Source organism: Cnephaeus nilssonii, assembly GCF_951640355.1.
Source record: "Cnephaeus nilssonii genome assembly, chromosome: 2".
In the NCBI taxonomy this organism is placed as follows: Eukaryota; Metazoa; Chordata; class Mammalia; order Chiroptera; family Vespertilionidae; genus Cnephaeus; species Cnephaeus nilssonii.
This window is the reverse complement of record NC_137073.1, coordinates 100,160,766-100,184,799: the sequence shown is the minus strand read 5'-3', so window position 1 is coordinate 100,184,799 and position 24,034 is coordinate 100,160,766. Positions and strand designations below refer to the sequence as shown.

At 46.8% G+C, this 24,034-nt stretch overlaps 1 protein-coding gene across 6 annotated transcripts in view; it reads left to right on the top strand.

The window, feature by feature from the left end:
• The window catches only part of TRIO (trio Rho guanine nucleotide exchange factor), a 304,156-nt gene that overhangs the window by 122,611 nt on the left and 157,511 nt on the right, over positions 1 to 24,034 (top strand). For all 6 annotated transcript variants that reach the window (XM_079791309.1, XM_079791308.1, XM_079791311.1 and 3 more), the window contains exons 7-9: positions 479 to 670; positions 10,173 to 10,304; positions 21,637 to 21,867. In XM_079791309.1, coding sequence (XP_079647435.1) covers positions 479 to 670; positions 10,173 to 10,304; positions 21,637 to 21,867 — 555 coding nt within the window. The remainder of the gene's footprint in view (positions 1 to 478; positions 671 to 10,172; positions 10,305 to 21,636; positions 21,868 to 24,034) is intronic.

Sequence of the window (24,034 nt, the reverse complement as noted above, 5' to 3'; positions counted from 1 at the left end):
CTTGGGCTTATGGAGAAAGGAGAGCTTGTTTTCACACAAATAGCCTTGGGTGGCTACGGACATATTTAGTGGTTTCTGGGTCCTAGTTGGAAGCTGAACGGTTGGGGTCCTGCCGTTCTGGGTGACTGCTCGTCAGGCGGCTTGCCATCTGGACCCTTGTCAGGACCAGGAGCCAGGAAGTGAGTAATAGAGTATTTGTGTGCACACACTTGTGCTTTTGATTGCTCTGGCCTAACAAGATGCCTTTCAGCCCGTTGATTTGTAATTTTGCAGTCTTACAAACAGAAATGGAAACCAACACTCAGAGCCCACGGAAATCCAGACAGCAAATAGGTATACCATTCTACACCAGGTGCCTGCCGTTAATACCACCTTTAAGTGAATAGGCCTTGTTTCAGGAAATGCTGTCCGTGTGTTTTAAAGGAAGCCTCCTGTTTGCCTTCCCCTGAGGAGCCCTCTCTCTCTGCCCCTTCCTCAGAACGTGTATGTCAACATAAACCGGATCATGTCGGTGGCCAATCGCTTGGTGGAGTCCGGCCACTACGCCTCTCAGCAGATCAAGCAGATCGCCAACCAGCTGGAGCAGGAGTGGAAGGCGTTCGCCGCGGCGCTGGACGAGCGCAGCACCCTGCTGGACATGTCCTCCATTTTCCACCAGAAGGCCGAGAAGGTCAGTGCCCGTCCCGAGGTGGGGCGAACGCTGCCTCCCCGGTGCCTCCCTCCGCAGCCAGATCCTCGGGGGCTTTGTGAGGCACCTAATCACCGGAGCTCTGCAGACGGTCAGCTGGCTTACCCCTTGCTGTGCAACCTGAGGCAGGTGGTTTAACCTCCCGTTCCTTAGTTTCTCATTGTAAAGTGGAAATAAAAGTCGACTTGAGAGGAGTTTTATCGTGTAAATGAGATAATTCATATTAGGTGCCCTGCAGAGTGCCTGGTATACAGTGGGTACTAGCAAGTGGTAGCCGCTGTTCTTTACCCCTCTCCTCCCTCTCCTCCTCCTCCTCTTCCCCCTCCTTGCTGTTATCACTGCAAGATTCTAATTAGGGTGCTGTGGCAGCAGGTAGCAGAATGCCTGGCTATTCTAATTAGGGTGCCGTGCAGCAGGTAGCAGAATGCCTGGCTCTCAGGCTTAAACATCAGGGCTTTGCTTTCCTCCCAAAACAACAAGTGACAAACTATAGGCAGTTCTAGCCAGACGCCGATGTCAGGCTGGGCTGCTCGACCTCCCGCGCATGGTCACAGGATGTAGGCCGCAGCTCCCAGCACCAGCCCTCCACTTGGTGTCCGGCGAAGGCAGGGCTGGCAGTGAGTGTCGTCGCCCATCACTTTCATCAGGGAAACATTACTGTCAGGAGATCCCTCCGCCCCAGTGTAGTCCAGGACTGGATGCGGGGAGGGTGGAAGGGGGACCCAGCTTCTTAGCCCCCCTGCTGTAGGCAGGCCCTGCCAGCAAGGGCTGGGTGACGTGGCTTTGGGCAGGCAGCTTTCAGTGCCGATCACGATTTTTAAATGATTTGCGTGGGTTCTGACACATTGGCTGATGTGCTCGTCGAAATACCTGATGTAAGAGGTAATCCGTAAGGTGTGCCTGTAGCACTCCCCACACCTCCACAGTCCTTTCCGCAAACAGACTGGCTTGAACAAGCACGCTGTGGAGGCAGCAAAAGGAAAGCGGTGCGTTCCTGACCGAGATGTTAGCGTGGAAGGTGTGCTGGGCGGTGAACGCAGGTGTCGACAGAGCGCAGGAACCACCGGGAAGGCACATGGGAAGAGGCAAATGGTTGCCTTATTTTTAAAGGAAAGATACTGATAGAGCTTTTTTGGGGGAAACTATATTTATAGGGATTTGCACTGGTGATTCTAAGAAGGAAATACTATCTCTTTAATCTAGAAGTGGTCTCTGTTGAGGAATGAAGTCAGTTGAGGTAAAACCGAGGCCCCAGCTTGCCTGGCTCTGGGCATGGCAGCTAGAAGGTTGCACAAGACACTTAATTAGTAGTGATCTCAACTGTAGAGACCTTTAAAGTGTGAAGCAAGAGAGGAAATAGTGGAAAAAACCTTGATCGCCTCATGTAAAAGCCAAGCTGTGAAAAGGAACTTTCAGGTTTCAGTAGGAAGATTTTTCTGCTTATTAATATGCATTTAACTAGTTTTATGATTAAAGGATAAATAAAAGCCCCTCCCCACAAAAAGTAGCTCTTTTAAAGTAATAGGAACCCCCTTCAGGATCAAATAGCAGTGTCTACAGGACTCTGAACCTTTCCGGTCCCCGTCGTCCTGCAACGTAGCCGTGCTGTTCGCTGGGCATCATTGTGGGTGGGCAGATGAGCTGTGTGCTGCCCACCCACGTGTCAGCTGGAGTGGGAACCTAGCATGAGGTGCAGCAATCCCCTGGAACTGGGGCTGGGGATGTAAATCGTTGGTGGGCGCCCAGAAAGGTATGTCAAGATTCTGTGAATAAATTGGAAGCGGCACAAGCCGTGTGGGTGAATGGCAGGTAGTCCGAAGCATAATAACACATAAGGAAAATCTCTTTCATAAACATGGTGGGATTCAGACTTGTAAATACACCCAGAAGATTACTTGCTGCTCTGACCTGCCTGAGAATAATCTAGAAGTGTGAGTGCCATGGGGCATTTTCCTCTGCAATGTTTTATTAAACCTTTCATCCTGTAGCAAAGTTGAAAGAGCCTGGGGTGTTTTTACTTGGATAAAATGAGTGGCTGTGAGTTAGGGATTTGAAGGAAACTAACCTAGATGAATATATATTGAACAGAATTTCTTGATATTGTGCATAAACAATAGCAATGCTTGAGGTCTCCATGCAGATCAAGTGGCCCGAGAAGAAGTCAAATCCGAGCTTAGGGACGGAGTGCCTGGTGAGGCAGGGGCCTGGCATTGTGGATGAACCTTGACTGATGTCCTCAGAAAGTGTTTCCTTACCCTCAAGCGAAATGCATTGTTTATCTTTCCCTTCACGGAATAACAGTACGATCCTTGAGATTCTGATGCGGAGAAGAAGGTCACATTTACTAACATACGTCTCCTCTTCCCAGGAGAGCAGTTACAGGACTAGGCCAGCTTTGTCCCTTCTTTTTAAATGCCTTACCTTCCAGTTATGCTTAAGCTGTTTTCCTAACCTCAGTAGGGAAAGGACCAGAAACTTGGACGTCACAGGTTAGGGGTCTATCATAGCCACCTCTCTGGACGCCATCAGACTTCTCATTAAGAATTTCAGTCTTTTCAGGGCAAGGTAGGGCTCAAATATTCGACCCTGTGTGAGTGGTCTAATGACAGGAAGTGGCCTTCCCTCTCGGGACAGAGCTGCCAGGGAGGGACACGTGTGTGCTGAGGTCCCCGCCTGTCTCCTGTCTCTGTGGATGCTCTGCTGTTGGTATTTGCTTGTGGGTTCATGATCATGAACCTGGAGGCTAAAACTAGATGAGAATGACATTTTGTAGAGGTTCTGTTTTCCGAAGATGCCTGGGCCACTCTGTCTCATGTCTTCATCTCCAGGGACAGGCAGAGTCAGGATATCGGTTTTTGTGGGGACATGACCTCTCTGTCAGCACTTTCACCAGCAGATGGCGCTGAGGGCTCCAGCCTTCACTTTCTGGTCATGTGGTACAGTCGCTGGACAGCCCCTTCCTATTAAAAGCTCCCAAGACAAGTGTTATTAGAATTACATTTTTGTAACATGAAAAAATTAAGTGACTTGGTTTTACTACACCTTAAAATCTCCCATTTTTTCTATTAAATAATATGATCTCGAGCCTCACTGTCCATTATGTAGCCCAGCCAGCACCTGTGGCTACTGAAGTTCCTTCACATTCACTAACATATATTAACAAAGTAATTTGAAAGCTGAATGAAATGGAATTCACTTCCTTAGTCACAGGATGCACAGTGTAGATGCTCAGGAGCACATGGGCTTGTGGCTACTTTTACTAGGCGGAGCAGGTTACACCCGTCACTGCAGAAACCCCTGTTAGTGCTGATAGCGGCTGACCTTCCCAGAGACCCATAAGTCTGATCACCTTATTTATCTGTGACTTTAAGGGCCACTGACCTGATAATAGCCAAAACGGAAGTAACAGCCAGTATTTGCATGGCTCTTTAAAATACACAGCTCTTTAACACAAAGCCTCATTTCCTCGTTAAGTCAGGCCAGTGAAGTACATGGGGCTGCTGTCCTTGTCCTTATGTTCTATTTGGGGCGTGATTTGCCTGTGGTCTCAAAGCTTGGGCTTTCATTAGGGCTATGAAAATCTTTTAGTTCCTGAGATGACAGCACGTAGTTTCAGAAACAAGCTCTTAAAAGTTATAGAAGGAGCCTGGCCGGTGTAGCTCAGTGCTTGAATGTTGACCTATGAACCAGGAGGTCACGGTTGGATTCCCGGTCAGGGCGCATGCCCGGGTTGGGTCTTGATCCCCAGTAGGAGGCATACAAGAAGCAGCTGATCAATGGTTCTCTCTCATCATTGATGTTTCTATCTATCTTTCCCTCTCTCTTCCTTTCTGAAATCAATAAATATATACTTTTTTAAAAAGGAAAAAAATTATAGTTATTGTCTGGCTAATTTTATCATTAGTCTGGGTTGAAATCCAGAGGAAAATAATACTGCTTCAGTATTCCCTGTTGAGTTTCTAAGGACAGTAATATACATCTAATTGTTCCCATTTTAATGTTGTTTTATTTTAGTAAAAGCATACGCCTAATTCTTGGCTTGTAGTGAAACAAAAACAGAATTCTCATGGAGTAGAAGGAACTGGAGTAAATAAATCTGTGTGTATATTACAGAAATGTATTCATGAAATAGTATTCAGGTGTCTGGTACTTAGAGGCTCACTGGCCTGTTTTGGTTCAAACTGAACCTGCCTCCTCCAGTGGCGCAGGGAGCCGCCAGAGCGGGGCTCACGGAGGAAAGTGCCCCCTCTGTCCTGTGGTTTCCCTGGGCCGGATGGAGCCCCTCTCCCTCAGAGGCTCTGGGAGAAGGGAGTGTGCTGGCTAAGACTTGGGTAGAAATGATCAAAGCGGAGGGTATTGTTTTCCAGAAATGAAAAAAGAAAGTGAGGAAATCAGAGGTAAGAAAGAACTCTGAAGTTTGAAGCCCTATATGTTTTACATATGAATATGAAAGTCCACCAGTCCTAATTTTTCCAAAGAGAACATTCTCTTAAATGAATATTTTAAAACTTTCCATTTGGGGGAGTTTCTGTCCCTTTGTCTCCTGCACTGGGGTAGCCACCTGCTCAGCTTCCACTCCATCCTCAGTGGTGGGTACAATTCACTAGCTGTGAGGACCCAACCCTGGCAGCGGTGGGGGTGAAATTCACTACCTGTGAGTACCTAGCCCTGGGGCGGGGGGGAGAGTAGGGTGCAGTTCACTAGCTGACAGGACCCAGCCCTGAGGGGTGGTGGAGGTAAAACAGGCCCAGAGCTGAGCTGCTACCAGTGGGAGACCCCACTCAGCAGATGGAGATTCATGGAATAAATGCGTATGGAAATCAATCTGCTAATTAATGATCCAAGCTCCTCCTTTAAAGCTTATATATTACTCTTCCCTCACCTGCTTGCCTCAGTTTTCCAAACAGCGGACCCAGCCTCCTTTCATCAGGACCCAGCCACACTTTTAGGAAAAGTCACCAGTCTGCTGCGCGTCAGAATCCCGTCCTGAAGCCGGCTCCTGGTTTGAATTCAGGGAGCAGCATTGCGTTCTCTCACCCTCTCCTGTTTACCCTCCGTCTAGCCAGATGCTGGGTGTTCACACATTTTGGTCTCTTGAGCATTTAAAGCATCAGACTCGGAACTGGCTGCTCTGATCTCGCTGGAGCCCAGGACCCACCTTCTGTGGTCCTTCATGACGGTCGGGCTCTGTGCTAGACGGTCCCCCGGTGCTGCCACCCCAAACTGTATCTTTCAGGATGGTAATAGGGGTGTGTGATTGTGGGGGGATGGTCGTGGTGGAATATAGCTGAATAGTCGGAGAAGTTTTTAAACAACAGGCCAGCTACCTGCCATGGGCATAATTCGCATGATCACTTTTACAGGTGTCTGAAAGGTTCTATTCTGTAGGTACCTGTTGAGCTTTGACACCGGACTTGACCCCGACATACTTTTTCTCAGAGGAAGACCTGCTGACACCCTCCTTCTTGGCTCCCTGAACAGGATTGCTCTCGGGTGGCACCGGGTTCAGATCCTTCGGGTGATGAGCCTTTCAGAAAGCATTCAGGGCATCGGGCTTGCCCATTGGAGCGTAGGGGTGCCATCTCACAAAGTAAAAGACAAAAGTTATGCTTGCTCCAAAGTCCCCACCAAACCATGGCCAGGTCTGTTTCTGTTTTTGGGATAGTTTAACCAGGGAGGTTAGATGTGCAGAATCCTCCCACATGGCTCCCACATGGCAGGCCAACCTTTCCTATGCATTTAGAACCTGGCCACATCTCAGGTATGTGTAATCAAGTACCCTCTCACAACACGTTAAGAAATTATAAGTAGCTCTAGCCGGTTTGGCTCAGTAGATAGAGCGTCCGCCTGCGGGAGAAAGGGTCCCGGGTTCAATTCCGGTCAAGAGCACATGCCTGGGTTGCGGGCTTGATCCCTGGTAGGGGGCGTACAGGAGACAGCCAATCAAGGATTCTCTCTTATCATTGTTTCTATCTCTCCCTCTCCCTTCCTCTCTGAAATCAATAAAAATATTTTTAAAAAGAAATTATAAGTAAACTGCTTTTACTATAGGCATATGTAAAAGCTCTTGAATGTTTCTCTTTATTGGTTGCTTCAAAATTGGAGTTGACTGTTTCAGTAGTCATTTGGATACACTGACATACTAGTCTGACACTTCTGCTTGCTGTGAAGTATCATATAACTAAAATTGTCCCTGTTACATCGGAAGCATGTTAGCCTCTTAGGAATATGTTGTAACTCTGCTTTGTTTGGGGCGTGCTATAGTGACCCGTGTGCAGCAGCCATTAATTAGTGACTTGACCTGGTGATTTATTAATGATGCTGGTTAACCTCAGTCAACTCATAATTGAAAAAGGTTTATAGTAACTTAATAATTGGTGTTAAATGCAATAATCAAAGAGGAGAGAGTGAAATGGAGATCAGGAATAGTTAGACTCATTCAACCTGACCCAATTGACATTTATAGAACACCCCACCCCAGAAGTACTTAAAAATATGCCTAATGAGTCATGCCTGCATCTCTGCAGAGGGGGAGCGGTGGAAAGTAAGTTATAACACTTCCTTTGCCTTGAGGATGGGAGGCGGGCGCCCCACAGTGGGGTGATGAGATGCTCCCTGTGTGTGTGTTGGTTTAGTCATGTTTGAAGCCATCAGAAACCACCTCCTGTTCGATGACACTTAATGCCGTATTGTTACTCTCAATTCCTAAGATTTGCTTGCAGCTATTTTTCTGAGCCAGTACATTAATGTGGTAAAGGGATTTTTATAAACAGTTATTTGGATGACTTGTCTATTTTAAGTTTCTAAAAAGTCCTAAGTACTTGGGAGGGCAGGTCAGTTACCCCATTTTAACAATCACCCTCGGCATCCCTGTTAAGTGTAAACGAGGTGAAGCCTGGGGAAATGTGTCCATGTCTCCTTGGCCTGACTGAGTTAGCATCCCTAATTGGGCCTTCTGCCGCTTGCCTTTGACACTCAGCGTGATGCATGCTGATAGGATCTCCCTAGGACATTTGGCAGTGGTTTCTCAGCTATTGATGAATCCTGGGGAAGTGGGGGTGCCTGTGGAAAAAACTGAGGAGAAACAGGAGTGGCAGTCAGCAGCCTGGCTCTGCAGCCTGAGGCTGACACTCTTGTTTAACTTGCAAAGTGGGAGAGGATGGCGTGATCCCCGCCTCACTCAGCCCACCCTTAGGCTGCAGGAGTTTAGAGGCCTTCACTGGGCCTTCTTTTAATCCTGTGTGTATTTGCTTTTGAAGAGGTTGAAAAATGGGCCTGTGCTCTTTCTGATGTTAGGTAAATGATTTCAGATATTTCACCATTAGCATTTTAAAATTTTTAATTTTTAATTACAGTTTACATTCAGTATTATTTTGTATTAGGCAATCATATATGTTACAAAGTGCTCCCCCCGAGTTTCAAGTACCCACCTGGCACCATACATAGTTATCACACGATTATTGACTATATTCCCTGTGCTGTACTGTACATCCCCATGACTGTTGTGTAACTACCAATTTGTACTTTTTTATCTCTTTACCTTAGTCACCTATTCCGCAACGCCCTCCCGCCCCCCCCTCCCCCCCCGCAGCCATCTGTTCTCTGTGTCTGTGAGTCTGTTTCAGTTTTGCTTTGTCTTGTTTATTTTGCTCTTTAGATTTCTTATATAAGTGAAAACATACGGTATTTGTCTGACAGATTTCACATATCATAATACCCTCATACCCTCTTGGTTCATACTGTCTCAAATGGTAAGATTTCATTCTTTTTTTGTGTCCAGTATTCCCTTGTATATACAGGGTGGGGCGAAAATAGGTTTATAGTTATGAGTACACAAAACACAGAGTTTATTCTTGACGTAGTATTTATAATTATTGCACTATTTTTCCATATGAGCAACTATAAACCTACCTTTGCCCACCCTCTATGTACCACAGCTCTTTTATCTGCTTTACTATTGATGGCCACTTCGGCTGCTTCCCTATAACATGGCAGTTAATACAGGGGTACATATAGTCTTTGGAATTAGTGTTTCGGGTTTCTTCGGATATATCCCAGAAGTGGAAGGGCTGGGTCATAAGACAGTTCCACTTTTAATTTTTTGAGGAACCTTCACCCTGTTTTTCATGGTGATGGCACCAATTTGCATTCCCGTCAACTGTGCACTAGGGGTCCCTTTTCTCCACATCCTCACCAACACTTGTTTGTTGATTTATTGATGGTAGCCATTCTGACAAGTGTGAGGTGATATATGTTGTGGTTTTAATTTGCATTTCTCTGATGATTAGTGATGTTGAGCATCCGTTCACATGTCTATTGGCCAACTGTGTATCCTCTTTGGAGAAATGTCTATTCAGGTCCTCTCCCATATATATATATATATTTTTAAATATATTTTATTGACTTTTTACAGAGAGGAAGGGAGAGGGATAGAGAGCTAGAAACATCGATGAGAGAGAAACATCGACCAGCTGCCTCCTGCACACCCCCCACCGGGGATGTGCCCGCAACCAATGTACATGCCCTTGACTGGAATCGAACCCGGGACCCCTCAGTCCGCAGACCGATGCTCCATCTACTGAGCCAAACTGGTTTCGGCATCCTCTCCCATATTTTATTGGGATTTTTTTTAAGCTGTTGAGTTGTATGAGGTCTTTATAAATTTTGGATATTAACTCCCTCTCGAATGTGTCATTGGTGAGTATCTTCTCCCGTTCAGTAGGTTTTCTTTTTCATTTGTTGATGGTTTCCTTTGCTGTGCAAAACCCTTTCAGTTTGGTGTAGTCCTGTTTGTTTAATTTTTGTTTGCTTGTTTCTTTTGCCTGAAGAGATATATCAGAAAAAAATGTTGCTAAGAGAGACGTCAGGGATTGGCTGCCTGTGCTTTCTTTTAGGAGTTTTCCAGTTTCGAGTCTTACATTTAACGCCTTTAATCTATTTTGAGTTTATTCTTGTATGAGGTGTAAGAAGGGGGGTAAAGACAGTTGTTCAGTAAGTAGTGTTGGGAAAATTGGACAGATATATGCAGAATAATGAAACATTAGCAATTGAGTGAAAGAGGAAAGCAGGAGGGCTGGCCGGCTTGGGAGAGTTGCACGGCTGTCCTGCGGAGGCTGGAGGCTGACACAGCGGGGCCGTTAGAAATGTGAATTTAGCGTTGGAGTGGGACAATAGCCGGCATGCCCAGAACAGCAATGCAGGGCGGCGCTGCTCCAGGTGCGCTCCTACACCGGGCCCCAGAGGCACCCGAGGCCATCATTTCAGGGGCAGGCTCCCGGGCCCAGCCCCAGCTCTGCCAGAACCTAAACCAGGGGTGGATGCTAGGAACCCAGTTTGAGAACTCATAGGAGAGCCATTTGAGATGGCGATTCAACCCGGTTCTTAGAATGTCTCACCTACCCTTATTTCAAACCTTGTTAAAAAATAGCCCCTTCTGACTAAGCATCGCCATTGATAGATATCACCTTTTTTTTAACCTTCCAAGTACATGAGCAACGTGGACTCGTGGTGTAAGGCCTGCGGAGAGGTGGACCTGCCCTCGGAGCTGCAGGACCTGGAGGACGCCATCCACCACCACCAGGGCATATACGAGCACATCACCCTGGCGTATTCCGAGGTAGGCGGGCCTCTACTACGTTTGCAGAGCAACGTGATTTCTGTGTCATAGCACGAAAGCTAGGAAAAAAGGAAGTTTGGGCTAGCCTAAAAAAAACTTTTGATTTTTGAGTGAAACATCAGTTTTATTGTAACTTTTGAACTTGTGTAGGGGGTGAACGCTAGTAAGGAAAAGAGGGTGGTGATGGTTGGCAGTGAGCAAACTTTTCTCAGTTTGTGGGTGTCCTTTAGAGGGCTTAGGTTTTCATCTGCTAACGTCTCTGAAATCCCAGTCTTCTTGTCTACATGTATTCAGGAAACACGTATTTGCATGCTCTTCAGTCTGCTCAAACTCCAGTTAGTCTCCCTGAATGAACTTTCTAGAAAAGGGCAAACCCGACGCAGCCTCATGCTCTGCCTTGCAAAGCACACACTTATTTTTTTCAAATATGCAAAGCTGCTCGCTGTTGTAGAAATCTCAGGGTAGTGTTTTCTTTGTTATTTTAGGTTAAATTATTTCATGTAATTACCCTGGTTTGTTTCTGCCACCTTCCTCTGTGCCAGGCTTTGTTGTAAGGACTTCATATATTACTGCTCACAAGTCTGGGGCATGTACTGTATCATCCCTGCTGTTACAAATGAGGAAACTGAGGCTCAGCGAGGAAGTGACAGGTCAAGAGCTGTAGGAGGTGGAGCCAGAACATGAGCCCTGACAGGCCGGCTTCACGTTCTTAACTGCCTTCTGTCATCTCATGTTAGGTGCAATGACGATGATAACTACAGACGGGTCAAGGCGTGTCTCTTGTGGGTTGTTGTTTTTTATGTTTTTATTGATTTCAGAGAGTGGAAGGGAGAGGAAGAGAGCTATAGAAACATCAATGATGAGAGAGAATCATTGATTGTCTGCCTCCTGCACGCCCCCCTACTGGGGATTGAGCCTGCAACCCAGGCATGTGCCTTGACTGGGAATCAAAACATGACCTCCTGGTGCATGGGGCAACGCTCAACCACTGAGCCACACTGTCCGGGCAGAGGGCTGGGCACAGAGTAGATGTCTAGTAAATCTTTAAACCGAAGTCTTCCTTGATGTGAACACATCCACTGTGAAAGTCTGGGAAGAAACTGGCCTTTGGTTTTGAGTCTGGTACTTCCTGCTTCCCCAAGAGGCTGCCACTCTCCTGTCCTAGGCCCAGGTCTCCTGGCCCCCGAGTGCCTAAGGGTGAATCAAATGTTTGCTTTGGAATGTGGTCAAACCTCCTTCCCCTGGAAGTTGATATCTACATGCTTGTTTCTCTTGCTCCCTTTGTGCCTAACAAGATCCCTTTATCTCTCAGCACTATTTTACGCTGTCCATGGAATTAAGAATAGTTACCACTATATATGCTTCTTAACTTTACATCCAGGGTTTATTAGCTAGCTTGATTATCTAGTTTGTTAGGAACTATATCATAAGTGATAGCCTTTTTATAGTAAAAATGAGAATTGAACAGATCTGTAATTTTGTATTGCAGTGATTCATGAAGATTTTGTGTCAAATGCATTAAGTTCTTTCCTGCGTGTACGGTCTCTGTGCATCGTCTAATTTCGACCTGTAACATAGAAAGTGAATGACCTGTTAGCCACCATGGAAGGGGGTCTTCCAAGGAGTTGGTTTTGATTCCAGTGATTGGTTCCTGCCTCTGTGGGACTGAGGAGCTCACACACCAGGGGGCCGGGTTGGCAGGAGCCAGGCTGCAGCCTTTGCCTGCGTGACTTCCTCACCATCAGTGTGACCCGACCATGTCATGCTCTGGCCCAGCCTGCCTGTTTCCCTGGGTACTGCTAGCAAAGCACAGAGTTTTCTCACTGTTACCACTATATTCTATAAAAAAGGGCATCTTGACATGGGAACTGTGTTTACCTGTGGTGCAGATTCATTAGCTTTCAAGTTGGCACTAATAATTTAATGGCAAGTAAACAGCTTCTCAAGCTGGGGTCTTAAACCACAGATTTTAGTCTAAATACTTGTTTGCAGCTTCCCTATACACTCCAGGAGACAGTCATTTGAACCAGGTAAACGGAAAGACACTCTCTCTCTCCCTCTCTGAAATAAATAAAAATATATTTTTAAAAAGAGAAAAATTTGTCCTTGATGAGCATTTTGTGAAGAGATATACTGATATAACAGTATCTGTTCCTCATCAGACTTCTCGGGGCCTCCGCCCACATCCTCTGGTGACTCCTGCCGTGTCGGGGGCCACTGTGGTGGCTGTCGGACAATGGCACTTATTCCATCACTCCTTCTGTATTCACTAGGCGGCCTTTTCTGCGTAAGGAAGAGCTTTATTCATTCATTCATTCATTCGGTATGGATTTATAAAATCTTTTTATATTCAATGGGCTGTAATCCAGTACTCTATTTTGATGCCTAAATTATCCACATTTGTCCACTTTTTTTGTGTTTTTGATACATCCTTATCATTACTTGAGCATTACTTTCTGGCACACCAAAATGGTCCCCGACTCATCTTGTCCTTTCCCTGCATCGTCCCTGAGTCAACCATCTCACCAGGAAGCTCTGGTCCCTGTGCTGGTGTGTGGTATTTAGAAACTAGGATCCGGGTGCGTGAGAGGGCTTGTCTACCTGCGGGAGTCAGTGCTTCTAGGGCCTCTGAGCAGTCAGTCAGGAAACATGTATGTTGATATTCATCCATCCGTCCATCCATCTGTCCATCCGTCCATTCATCCTTCCATCCATCCACACACATCCACAGCTACTGCCGCATCTACCTGTGTCTATCTCGACTTTAAAACTGCCTGTGTTTTTACTGGTGCTTCCATTTCTGATCCGATCCTCAGCGTTCTCTCCAGCATTCCCCATCTGTTTATCCATTCCTCCCAGACAGCAACGAAACCGGCTCCCTCCGTGTATGAACTCATTTGTTTACTCAGTGCATTTGCTCAACCTCCCAACCTTTCTGCCTGGCCTCTGTGAGCCCCTCACCCTGCCCACCCACTTCCTCAGAACGCCTGGCACCATGTCCTCCATGCCAGGAGGGGAGGGGAAGAAAGATGGGAAGGAAGTGCTGTCATGCTTTTTAAGTGTTTTTGTTTTTGTTTTTTCTTTCCTAAATTAGTGGTTTTCTAACGTGGGTGTTCTGGTTAAAAGTGCAGTTTCTCATAAGACACCCCCCTTCCCCATGAATCTCCATGTTCAGTGGGCTCTTTTAGTGATTCAGCGACTGATGCAGATGCTTCACAGACCACACACTGAGACAGCCTTCCCTGTTCCAAAGGCGGTGGGTCTGCTCAGGGGACATCCATCCTCGGGGAGCTTCCTTCGCCTGCTATGGTGCAGGGTCATTAAGAGTGGGAATTCTACAAGCAAGCCTTGCTCTTCCTTTTTCTGTTCTCTTGTCCTCTCCCTCCATCCCACAACTTTTCTCTTTCAACCGTGTCTATAGTTTTCAGTATCTGACGATAATAAGTTTGCAGTGGGAAACCTTCCCACCACTTTTTTCCCAGGACACAAACGCCTGCTTTTTTGTGTTTTAATTAGACCTGTCCCACGTTGTTCCCGTTTGTGTTTTAGCAACAGGAGCATACCTGTGCCTGGTAAACACCCCTTGCTGCAGCTCGCCAGGTTTGGGCTCATGTCTGATGGAGTTGACCACAGGAGAGTGAAGCCGTAGAAACGTCTGGGCTAAGCTGTAGTTTTAGAAACAGCATATAGAGTGGTTATTTTTAACATTTTATTTTAAGCAAGCAAACTCATCAACTACTTTCTCAGCAAACTGAATCCATACAAATGACTATCTCATATGCCCATGCCATCCTGGCAACCTGAACATCAAGCATCAGGATTGTGAGGTGAGACTGTAGACAGAGTCCACGCACCTGCCAAAGGTCCCGGCCGCAGTGCGGCCGGCGGTTCCTGGCAGAGAAAGGTGAAGTGCCACATGTCGGGCCTGCACCGATCCAGTGTGACTCCAGGGTTTAGTTTCTGCATCACTTTTCCTCGATTTAACAAATATGCTGACCTATTGCACACTTCAGCAGGCTTCGTGGAAATGGCTGATTTGTTGCCTGCAAAGCTGGTCGAGCTCCTTTTTGAAGGCACTGGATACATGGGTGACGTTGTGATTTGTGTTACTGGCACGGGAGAAAAACAGACAGTAAAGTGAGTCCTCTGGCTAGCACCCCTACCGAGATCACGTGTCCGCGGTGTGTGTGTAAGCTTGTCTGCCTTGCTCCAGAGGAACGCCAGGAAGCTGTTGATTCTGAGCCTCATTAAGCATCGCAGCATCGCTGGAGGTGTGCAGGTGCTGCCGTCAACGTTTGGCAGCGCATCAGAGCCAACAGGCCGCACAGCAGTCCCCCTCCTTCCCCCAAATCAACTTGCAAGGGCTTGAAATACAGGAGCGGAAAAGGTCACGCCCACGCGGAATCTACAGAACACACGTGTTCTCTGCGTGAATCTGACTTACTAACTGGTCTAGCCCAGCAGTTTCTGGTCTCTGTCTTGTTTTAGTTTTTCCTTTCTGCTAATCCCAGGTCGAGGTGTCAGAGTCAAACACAGTTAGATTGACCTGGTTTTGAGTAAGAAACTAATCATCTAAAAGAAATAGGACAGCCCTCCACAAGCTGATGTCTAAGAACTCACCGGGGAAAGAACCATCTCAGGGGGGCCGAGAGCTCTGAAGGGGAGCAGGCTGCCTTCCCTCCCTCAGACGGCCTTCCCGAGGCTGGGAGAAGACCTTGGCATAGGGGACCTTCCAGAAGGTCACTGGCCTGTGCTACTGGTAGGAGCTTCTTCGTGTAGCCCTGTTACGACAGGTTTGACCTCCTTACACAAAGGCAAAGTGTGCCCCTGTTTGGCTGAGGAGTGTCACTCTTAGCTACAAAATAAGCCTGAGAGTCACACGCCGACATCCTCATCACTCTTCCCTGCTCTGCTAAAACCGTTTGGAGAATATTTACATAAGAGTTCGAAAGGTTAGTGGTGGCTGTGAAAGCATTTCCAGGCTTAGCACGGAGGTCTGTGCTCCGCAGGCCACAGCGAGCCAGCCCTGCAAGAGAATCAAAACAGATGGTGTTGGTTTGGCCAATGCACATGGTGCAATTCACTTCATGAACGTTTGGAAGGACCACTGTTTCTTTATGACAGGCTTTGTCTAGTTATTTCTAACCATGCCTTTATGTATTTTGTGTATTTTGCCTGTCTGGGTTATATCTCTGGAAGAATATTTCCTACACTTTTAAATGTATATATTTTTTAATTTATTTCAGAGAGAGGAAGGGAGAGGGAGTGGGAGAGAGAGATAGAAACATCAGTGATGAGAGAGAGAATCATTGATTGGCTATTTCCTGTACGCCCCTCCTGGTGATTGAGTCCACAACCTGGGCTTGTGTTCTGATCAGGAATCGAACCCTGACCTCCTGGTTCATAGGTTGACGCTCAACCACTGAGCCACATGGCTGTGGCATTTCCTACACTTTTAGATCTAAAACACCACATTTGGACCTGACTGACATATCATAGGTCATAGTTGGTCTTTGGGTGGTATTTCTCCAAACTTAAGCAATAATCTCCAAGTACTGTTCTCTTAGCTCAGAGCAACATTCTTACTTTGTGCAAGTGAAGAATATTCCTTCCAGAGACTCTTAGCTCCAGTCTGATATAATGGGAAACGTAGTGATCCAAGGACCAGAAATAAGGATAGGAAGTCTCTGTGAGGTTTGGTGACTGTTTTTAGGGTGACATACAGGAATTCAAGCAAGAAATTTTAGGTGTGGTTGTGATTAAAAGTAAATATTCAAGAACCAGACTTTTGTTCTGTTTTAAACCGTTAAGTTTCCACTTAAATATTAGGAACAAACATACCTTTGATATAGTAAACTTTAATCCCTTTCGCTTTAGTTAGTACTTCCATTTTCTTAAGTCATTTAGGTATTCGAGCATATTAGTTCATCCTATATAATGAAGAGGTAATATGCAAATTGACCCTCGTGCCCTCACAAGATGGCTGCCTATGACCAGGCAGCCAGGGGGGTTAGTGAGGGACGACCAAACGACTGAACAGCAGGCTGTGTGGGGCAACCAGGCTGGCAGGGGGGTTAGTGAGGGATGACCAAACGACTGAACAGCAAGCTGCATGGGGCAACCAGGTTGGCAGGGCGGTGCAGTTGGGGGTGACCAGGTTGGCATTGGGGGGCAGTTGGGGGTGACCAGGCTGGCAGGGAGGGGCAGTTAGGGACAACCAGGCCGGCAGAGGGGGTAGTTGGGGGCAACCAGGGCAGCTGGGGGGGCAATTGGGGGCGAGTAGGCTGGCAGGAGGGCAGTGAGGGGCGACCAGGCCAGCGGGGGGGGGGGGCAATTGGGGGCAACTAGGCTGGCAGGGGTGGCAGTAAGGGGTGACCAGGCTGGCAGGTGTGGGGACAGTTAGGAGTGACCAGGCCAGCAGGGAGGGGGCAGTTGAAGGTGACCTGGCCAGCAGCAGGGGATAGTTAGGGGTGACCAGGCCGGCAGGGGGGGCAATTAGGGGCGATCAGGCCAGCATGCAGAGGCAGTGAGGGGTGATCAGGCAGGCAGGCAAGTGAGCGATTAGGAGCCAGTGGTCCAGGATTGTGAGAGGGGTGTCCAAATGCCAGTTTAGGCCCAATCCCCGGGATGGGGCCTAAACCGGCATTTGGACATCCCACAAGGGGTCCCGAATGGAGAGGGTGCAGGCTGGACTGAGGGCCCCCCCCCTCCATGCACAAATTTTGTGAACTGGGCCTCTAGTAAATAGGTCATAAAAAGTTATCTCTGTTAATAACTCTTATTATGAGCAAGGCCCCTAATTTAAATTATTTAAGGGAGAGGTAGAAATTTCTTGTGAGCCTTCAGGGTCTCGATTGTCTTCAACTCAAAATAATTCACATGCCAAATGGCACATCCTGAGGAGACCTGTTCTGAACCCCTTCAATTACAACTGACATTAAAAGACCTGTTATTTTTCTCCAATTTATACTATGCTTTTAAAAATATACATATTTTTATTGATTTCAGAGAGGAAGGGAGTGGGAGGGAGGGATACAAACATCAATGATGAGAGAGGATCATTGATCGGCTACCCGTGCACTGGGTCTCTAGTATCTTTATAAAATGTTAATCTTTGTAAGATGTAACTTCTGTGGCCATTCAAGCCTGGAGCACTGTGTTCAACACAGAGCAGAACCTCAAACAATGAGCCACTTTGATCTGTTCAAAAATTACAGAAGATTAAGTGCTGCTTTTTGATAATAAAGATTGATTTTCTTTTTTGCAGCTACTGTCCCTTTGGGGGATAGGGTTTGACTGCCTAAAGGCTGGAAACTCATTTTTAGACAAAAGGTATAACTTAAGCAAATTAATTCATCTGGTTCTATAGCTAAGAAATCAAAACTGTATCACATACCATAAACTTAGATGTGTTATTTTTTTTTAATACTGGAATTGTATATGAATATTTTGGCTTCTATATACTTTTCAATCTCTTCTTTCATTAATTTTCTGGTTATTCTATACCATTTTAAAATCTTTTTCTATAAAATAGGACATTAGTTTTCATAAAATTCTAGCATTCCCCCCCTACATACTACTATTGCTTTTACAAAAACAAGATATTTTGCTAAATATATGAAATCCTTTATGCGCTTGAAGAATACCTTTTAAGTTGACAAATCTATGGAATGAAATAGGACTGCTTCTGAAAGGTTTTGGGGGAAATGCGGGACCTGAGCGTGCCTTCGGCATTGCAGGCTGTCTGGTCCTAGTGGATGCAGATGTGTTTTGTTGCCCAGTGTCTTTCCTGCTACTTCTGCTGCCATCTCTGCTGCCATCTCTGCCACTTTGTGATAGCCAGCAGTGGCACCAAGAGACACTTTAACCCCTGCTTCGGAATTACCAGAAGGCAAAGCTTTGCTTAATGAGTTGTCTTATGTTTAGGTGTTTCTGTGTTCCACACTCAGCCATTCCTCACCACCCTTCCTTCATGAGCAAGCCTGGTTTTCTCAACCCAGTACTAGTGTCTGCTCTCGAGCTGTTACAAAGACACCCCTCAATGGCAGTCATTGGAATATTCTTGCTCAGATTACTCTTTTCCTCTCAGTGGTAGAATATTAATGGTGTCGCACGGATATCTTTGGAGACTTGGTGAGGGCAGGAAAACCATCTTGTATTGCTGGTTTAAGATCCAAAGCAATGGCTTAAGATAGAGGTTTGCCTTCTGCCCGTGTAGAAGTCCCAAGGCTGGCATTCCAGGGCTGGTGTGGTGCTTCTGTTAGTAAGAGGCTCTCTGGACCCGTTTGTCTTTTTGTTTTGCTCTTTTAGCAAGTTGGCTGTCATCCTTAAGGTTACCTCAAGGTCATGAATAGCTGCCGAAGCTCCAGCCATCTCCACCAAGTTCTTGGCATCAGGGAGAACGAGGAAGGGGAATGAGCATGCTTAGCCTCCTATTCAGCATTTTCCTGGGAGTCCCATTCAACATGCTTACTTCTGTACATTGGCCACTTCTGTAATCCAGTCTGGGAAATATAGTTTTATAGCTGGGGCGTTGCTGTACCTGACTGTAGGGGTTTGGCTATGGAGGAAGTGACTTTGAGGAGCCGGCTGTCGGTTTCTGCCACACCTTCTGATCGATGTCCATCTGACATGTTCACCAAAGCATGTTTAACAAAAAGGTTATGATGCCTGCTGAAATAAATGTATGGCTAGTAATCTAGCTTTACATAAAGTTTATATATGTTCACATATATGTTACATATATGCTATAGTATAAATTAGAGACAAAAGAAAGGTGATGTATGATAAAATGTGTTTCAGTCTATAAATGCCTAAGTACATGCAACAATAGAAGAGAGAAAAATGAGATATTCATGCTCTGGCCATAAATATAAAGCCATCGTGAATATGGCAACTGCAGGTGCAGACTCAGCATGAGTTAGGTTTGGTGACTCAAATACTGAGACTACTATTACCCTGCTGATATTCTGAAATGGTAAGCAGCTCTTGTAAAGTTCCAAAGAAAAGCAAGCACTGCCTTGCTTTGATTCACATGGTAATTGTATTCCCAGAAAAATAAGGGAATGTTAGAGTAGGCAAGAAAAAGAAAAGATGTAACTTCATGTTTATATGTTAAACTAGAAGCCCGGTGCACGAAATTTGTGCACGGGTGTGATCGAAATGCGAGCATCTGGCATGGAAGGGCAGGTCCCAGCTGACCTCTGGGCCCTGGGCAGCACCTGGGCCCCCAGGCTCCCGTGCGCCCCCCTCCACTGGAGTCATCGGGCCCCCGCCTGGCTCCCTTAGCACCTGGGAGCCGGGAGGCAGCTCCCCGCTGCCATTGCTGGTTGCTTTCTGCGGGGTGATCGAGACCCGCTGGCACCCACATTGGCCTGGTGCCGCCCGCTCACCTCCACCATCCTGCCGTGGTCCTGCTCTCATCGGAGCCCATCAGGACCCGCAGCGCCTCCACTGCTGCCCGCTGCCAGCGCCACGTCGCGGACGCCCACCGTGTTCCATGCCGCCCCCTGGTGGTCAGCACACGTCAGAGAGAGTGGTCAAACTCCTGCTCGAACTCCCGGTCGAGGGGACAATTTGCATATTAGGCTTTCATTATATAGGATAGCACCTAGCTCAGGTAATTACCAAAAGCAGGACACTTCATGTTGAAGCAACACCTTGCCTCTGACTCCATCGCAGTCAGCCCCGCCCCCGGCACTCCCAGGGCCTCCCCTTCTCACAGTCACTGTCAGAAACGCCCCTGCAGACTCCAGCGACTTCTGGGGCTGTCCCTGCTTTAGAAGACGCACATTTTCACTGTTTTGCTTTTGCACATGCCTGACCCTGCTAGTGGTTCAGTTGGTTCTTTTCCTACCTGTTTTCTTTGGTTACATCGGCTTGGCTTGTTTTCACTTACGAGTTGCCATCTTGATGTATTAGATCAGTTTTAATCTATGATGGGCAGCCTTCATAAGCCACAGTCAGCACTTCCAACAAAGATCTCAAAATCTGGTGTGAGGAAAAAAAAGTTACATTCCAACATGACTTACCATTTTAAAAGATTAAAAGAAGAGATTAGAAAATCCACTTGCCTGCAGGTTTTGGTTGCTAGAGGCTCCCTGTGTTAGCCTGTCCCATGCACCCACCCCTCCTCTGCCCCGAGGGCTTGCCCTGCGCCCTGTTGTGTTGTAGCCAGGCTCTGCTGCTCCTCCCCCACAGAGACCCAAGGAGGTTTCAGATTCTGCAGTGTGTGAGCTCCAAGGGCTCCCAGGTGAAGCCTTACTTTAAGAAGCCCCCGGAGTCACACAGCCGGTTGCTCTACGAGTCCTTTTTGTTGTCTGATCGGACATGTTTTTCTTCTACGACATCTGGCTTGGCTTAATCATTCCTCAGTCTTAAGACTCACTTAAAAATTGAAAAACACATCATGCTTTTCTTTTCATATTCCGCCCTCGTCTTTTCTTACTTCTTTGGTTAGTCTGAATGCTTTTCATTTCATTGTATTTCCGTAGTTCACTGTGCTAAGCTGGTGACATTTTAATTAACATTAGTTTTTCAAGTAAATGAACCAGATTAAATGGCATTTTTAAATTTTCTCTTTATTTCGTGACATAAAATTGCTATCCAACTATGTAAGAAAGTTTATGCACATATTCCTTGCTTAGTGCTAAGTTATTGATTAAAAAAAAAAAGCAGGTTTCAAGATTCAACATTAAAATTTGCTCGATTGTGATTGTTTTTCTAACAATTACTACTTTTAAATGTTAATTTGAGGATATCCCAGCAATGCAATTTTATATCCGCTGACTTATGTCACAAGGCAAAATACGGTGTGTATTCCTTAAGAACAGCGTCTACAGTGTTTTCTTTTTCTTTTTTTTTTTAAATATATTTTATTGATTTTTTACAGAGAGGAAGAGAGAGGGATAGAGAGTTAGAAACATCCATCAGCTGCCTCTTGCACACCCCCTACTGGGGATGTGCCCGCAACCAAGGTACATGCCCTTGACCGGAATCGAACCTGGGACCCTTGAGTCCACAGGCTGACGCTCTATCCACTGAGCCAAATCGGTTTCGGCAATCTACAGTGTTTTCTGATAACAGGTGTTCTTTTAACTCAGTGTTTTACCACATTTGGTTTGGTAGTGTCATTGGATAACTGGTGGAGTTGTTCTTATTTTATTTTGTTCCTTATAAAATATACCTTTGAATAAAACTGTGGCTCATGTTTGTGTGGGAGCGTGTGTACGCATCAGTGTGTGCGCACCTGCATTGAGGGCAGTGCAGCGCGGCCGGGGCAAACTGCAATCCCGGGCAGTCACCGGTTTTCATCGCTGTCTGTTTCGGGCAGGTGAGCCAGGATGGGAAGTCGCTGCTCGACAAGCTCCAGCGGCCCCTGACTCCCGGCAGCTCCGACTCCCTGACAGCCTCTGCCAACTACTCCAAGGCCGTGCACCACGTGCTCGATGTCATCCACGAGGTGCTGCACCACCAGCGGCAGCTGGAGAACATCTGGCAGCACCGCAAGGTGCGGCTCCACCAGCGGCTGCAGCTGTGTGTTTTCCAGCAGGACGTCCAGCAGGTGAGTCGCATGCGGCGTTCCTCCTCGTAGGGGCTGATCGTGCTGAACCGAGAGTTAGGTGTGTGGGTCCTTGTACCGGGCTCCGTGCTGATGGAGTGAGTAGGAGATAATGATGGGAGAAAACCAAATGCACAGGCGCACACACGCAGCTTCTGAGAACGCCTGCTCAGGCGGTTTTCAGGTATGCGCGGAGCATGTGAGATGATGCTGGGCCTTCATGGAGACTCTTGAGTTTCGTTCTTGAGACAGGGCATTCGCAGTTACAGTTATTTGTGAGAATAACGCAAAGGTGCCCAGGTGTTGTTGCAGTGTAAGGTTTCTCTGCTCTTCCTCTGCTTCATCTCTCAGCTGGTCACACTTCTTTCCCACCCGGTGGCCTGTGGGGCACGGTAGGTGCTTAATAAATGGCTGCCTAATGAATGAAAAGTGGACTTTTGTGACTCTTCATTTCTAAGCAGTTGATATCCCCTTTGATGTTGTTATAAAAATAAGAGTAAGCCCAGTCCCCATACTGTTGGTCTCCTTAGTGTGGAATAAGGAAGGCTGTCCTGCTGCCTGGGTTTTGAGGATTAAAACAATTGGGGATATAAAATATGACTTAGCTTTAGTGATAAATGACATACTAGTTGTGTCCTTGCTCTAAAATAGAGGGTGTGAATGAGGTGTCAATGCTGGGCTGAGGAATTCTGGGGGGTGCAGGGGAGCCCAGGCATCCAGGGGAGTTGGCAGGAAGCCACGGTGATAGACCCAACCAGCTCCCCCTGGGCGTCCAGGAGCCGTGCTGTGCTCAGACTTGCAGGAGCTCAGATTTCACTCTCCCTGCGGATCACCTGAAGGTGAGTGGGTTTCCTCCCAATGGGCTGAGAGTGTGGAGACTCTCGCGCTGTGTTCTTTGAACACACCGATTCTCCACGTTACTCAGCACCCTTCTTCGCACGACGGGAATCGGGTGAGTTCACAGTTCTTTGTGCTGTGCTGTAATTTTTATTTTTCACACGCTATGCTTTGCTTCTACTTACGGTCTTTGAGCTCTCTGGAGTCCCCCATGCACAGTGCCTCGGGAATCATGGTCGATGTGAGTCATGCTTCCTTACAACACAGTGCTAGTCCAGGGAGATAATTGCCGGGGAACAACACAGCTCGGGGAGTGAGGGGAGGAGCCAGCGGCGGGCGTCCCTGTGAAAACTGAAATGCTGAGGTTGAAAACAGGAGTGCTAGTTGTTCTGAATTGTCCGAAAACGTTGGACAATGAAATGGAAATAGTTTAAATGTAATTATGAAAGGATTTTCCTGCCCACTTCTCTGGCTCTCGGATCAAGTGTTCATTACACCCCCGTGGACCCACACACTTTCTGGACGTGTGTCTGAAGCAGCAGGCTCTCTCCCATCCCCACCTCTGGGGCTCCCCGGGGCCCCAGTTCCATAAGAATAAGCCACTGGACTGTTTAGGTCCCAGGGAGGCAGGGGGAAAGGCAGTCCGTGGGAATAGGGAGGAGTCCAGTCTGATTTGGCGCCAAGTACTTAAGGTGCTTGAATTTGAAAAAGGCAAACATTAATTTTTTTGTTCGAAAGGTAATTATGGCAACAACGAGGCCAGTGCTTTCAGCTAGCTTTTTTCTCGAGCAGTCGGTTGGGTGGGGTGTCAGCAGGAGAAAGTTCTGCAGAACACGGAACGCTTGCAGGTCCTGCTAGTCTTCCATCAGAAGCAGGTGAGTGCTCTGGAAGCGAACGGTTTCGATGATTAAATGTCCGGGAAAGGTTTGGACTTGTCATGCAACCAGGAAAATTGCTGTGTAGGCTTGACTTGTGAAGTCAGGAGCGAAGTTGATAAGACGAAGCAGTCTTTTACCTTGAAGGAGTGCATAGGATGTCAGAACCAAAACTGTGTTTCTGAAACTCAAGACATGACGACACGTGGAAAGTTGTGCCATACTGAGCACGGAGTAGGAGAAGTAAGCTGAGAATAATTGAAAAAAATGTAGTACCTCAGAAAGACGTTGTCAGTAGAAGGTAAATTTGTAAAGACAAAAACAATCAAACCCACAAACACATAATAAGCCGACTAGAGATGCTGTGAGTTTCTGTTTGTTTTGGACGAGGAGGAAGCATCTGTAAATACTGCTGAGAGTAAAAGAAAAGCAGCTCACCCCTAGTAGGTGTGGAATGA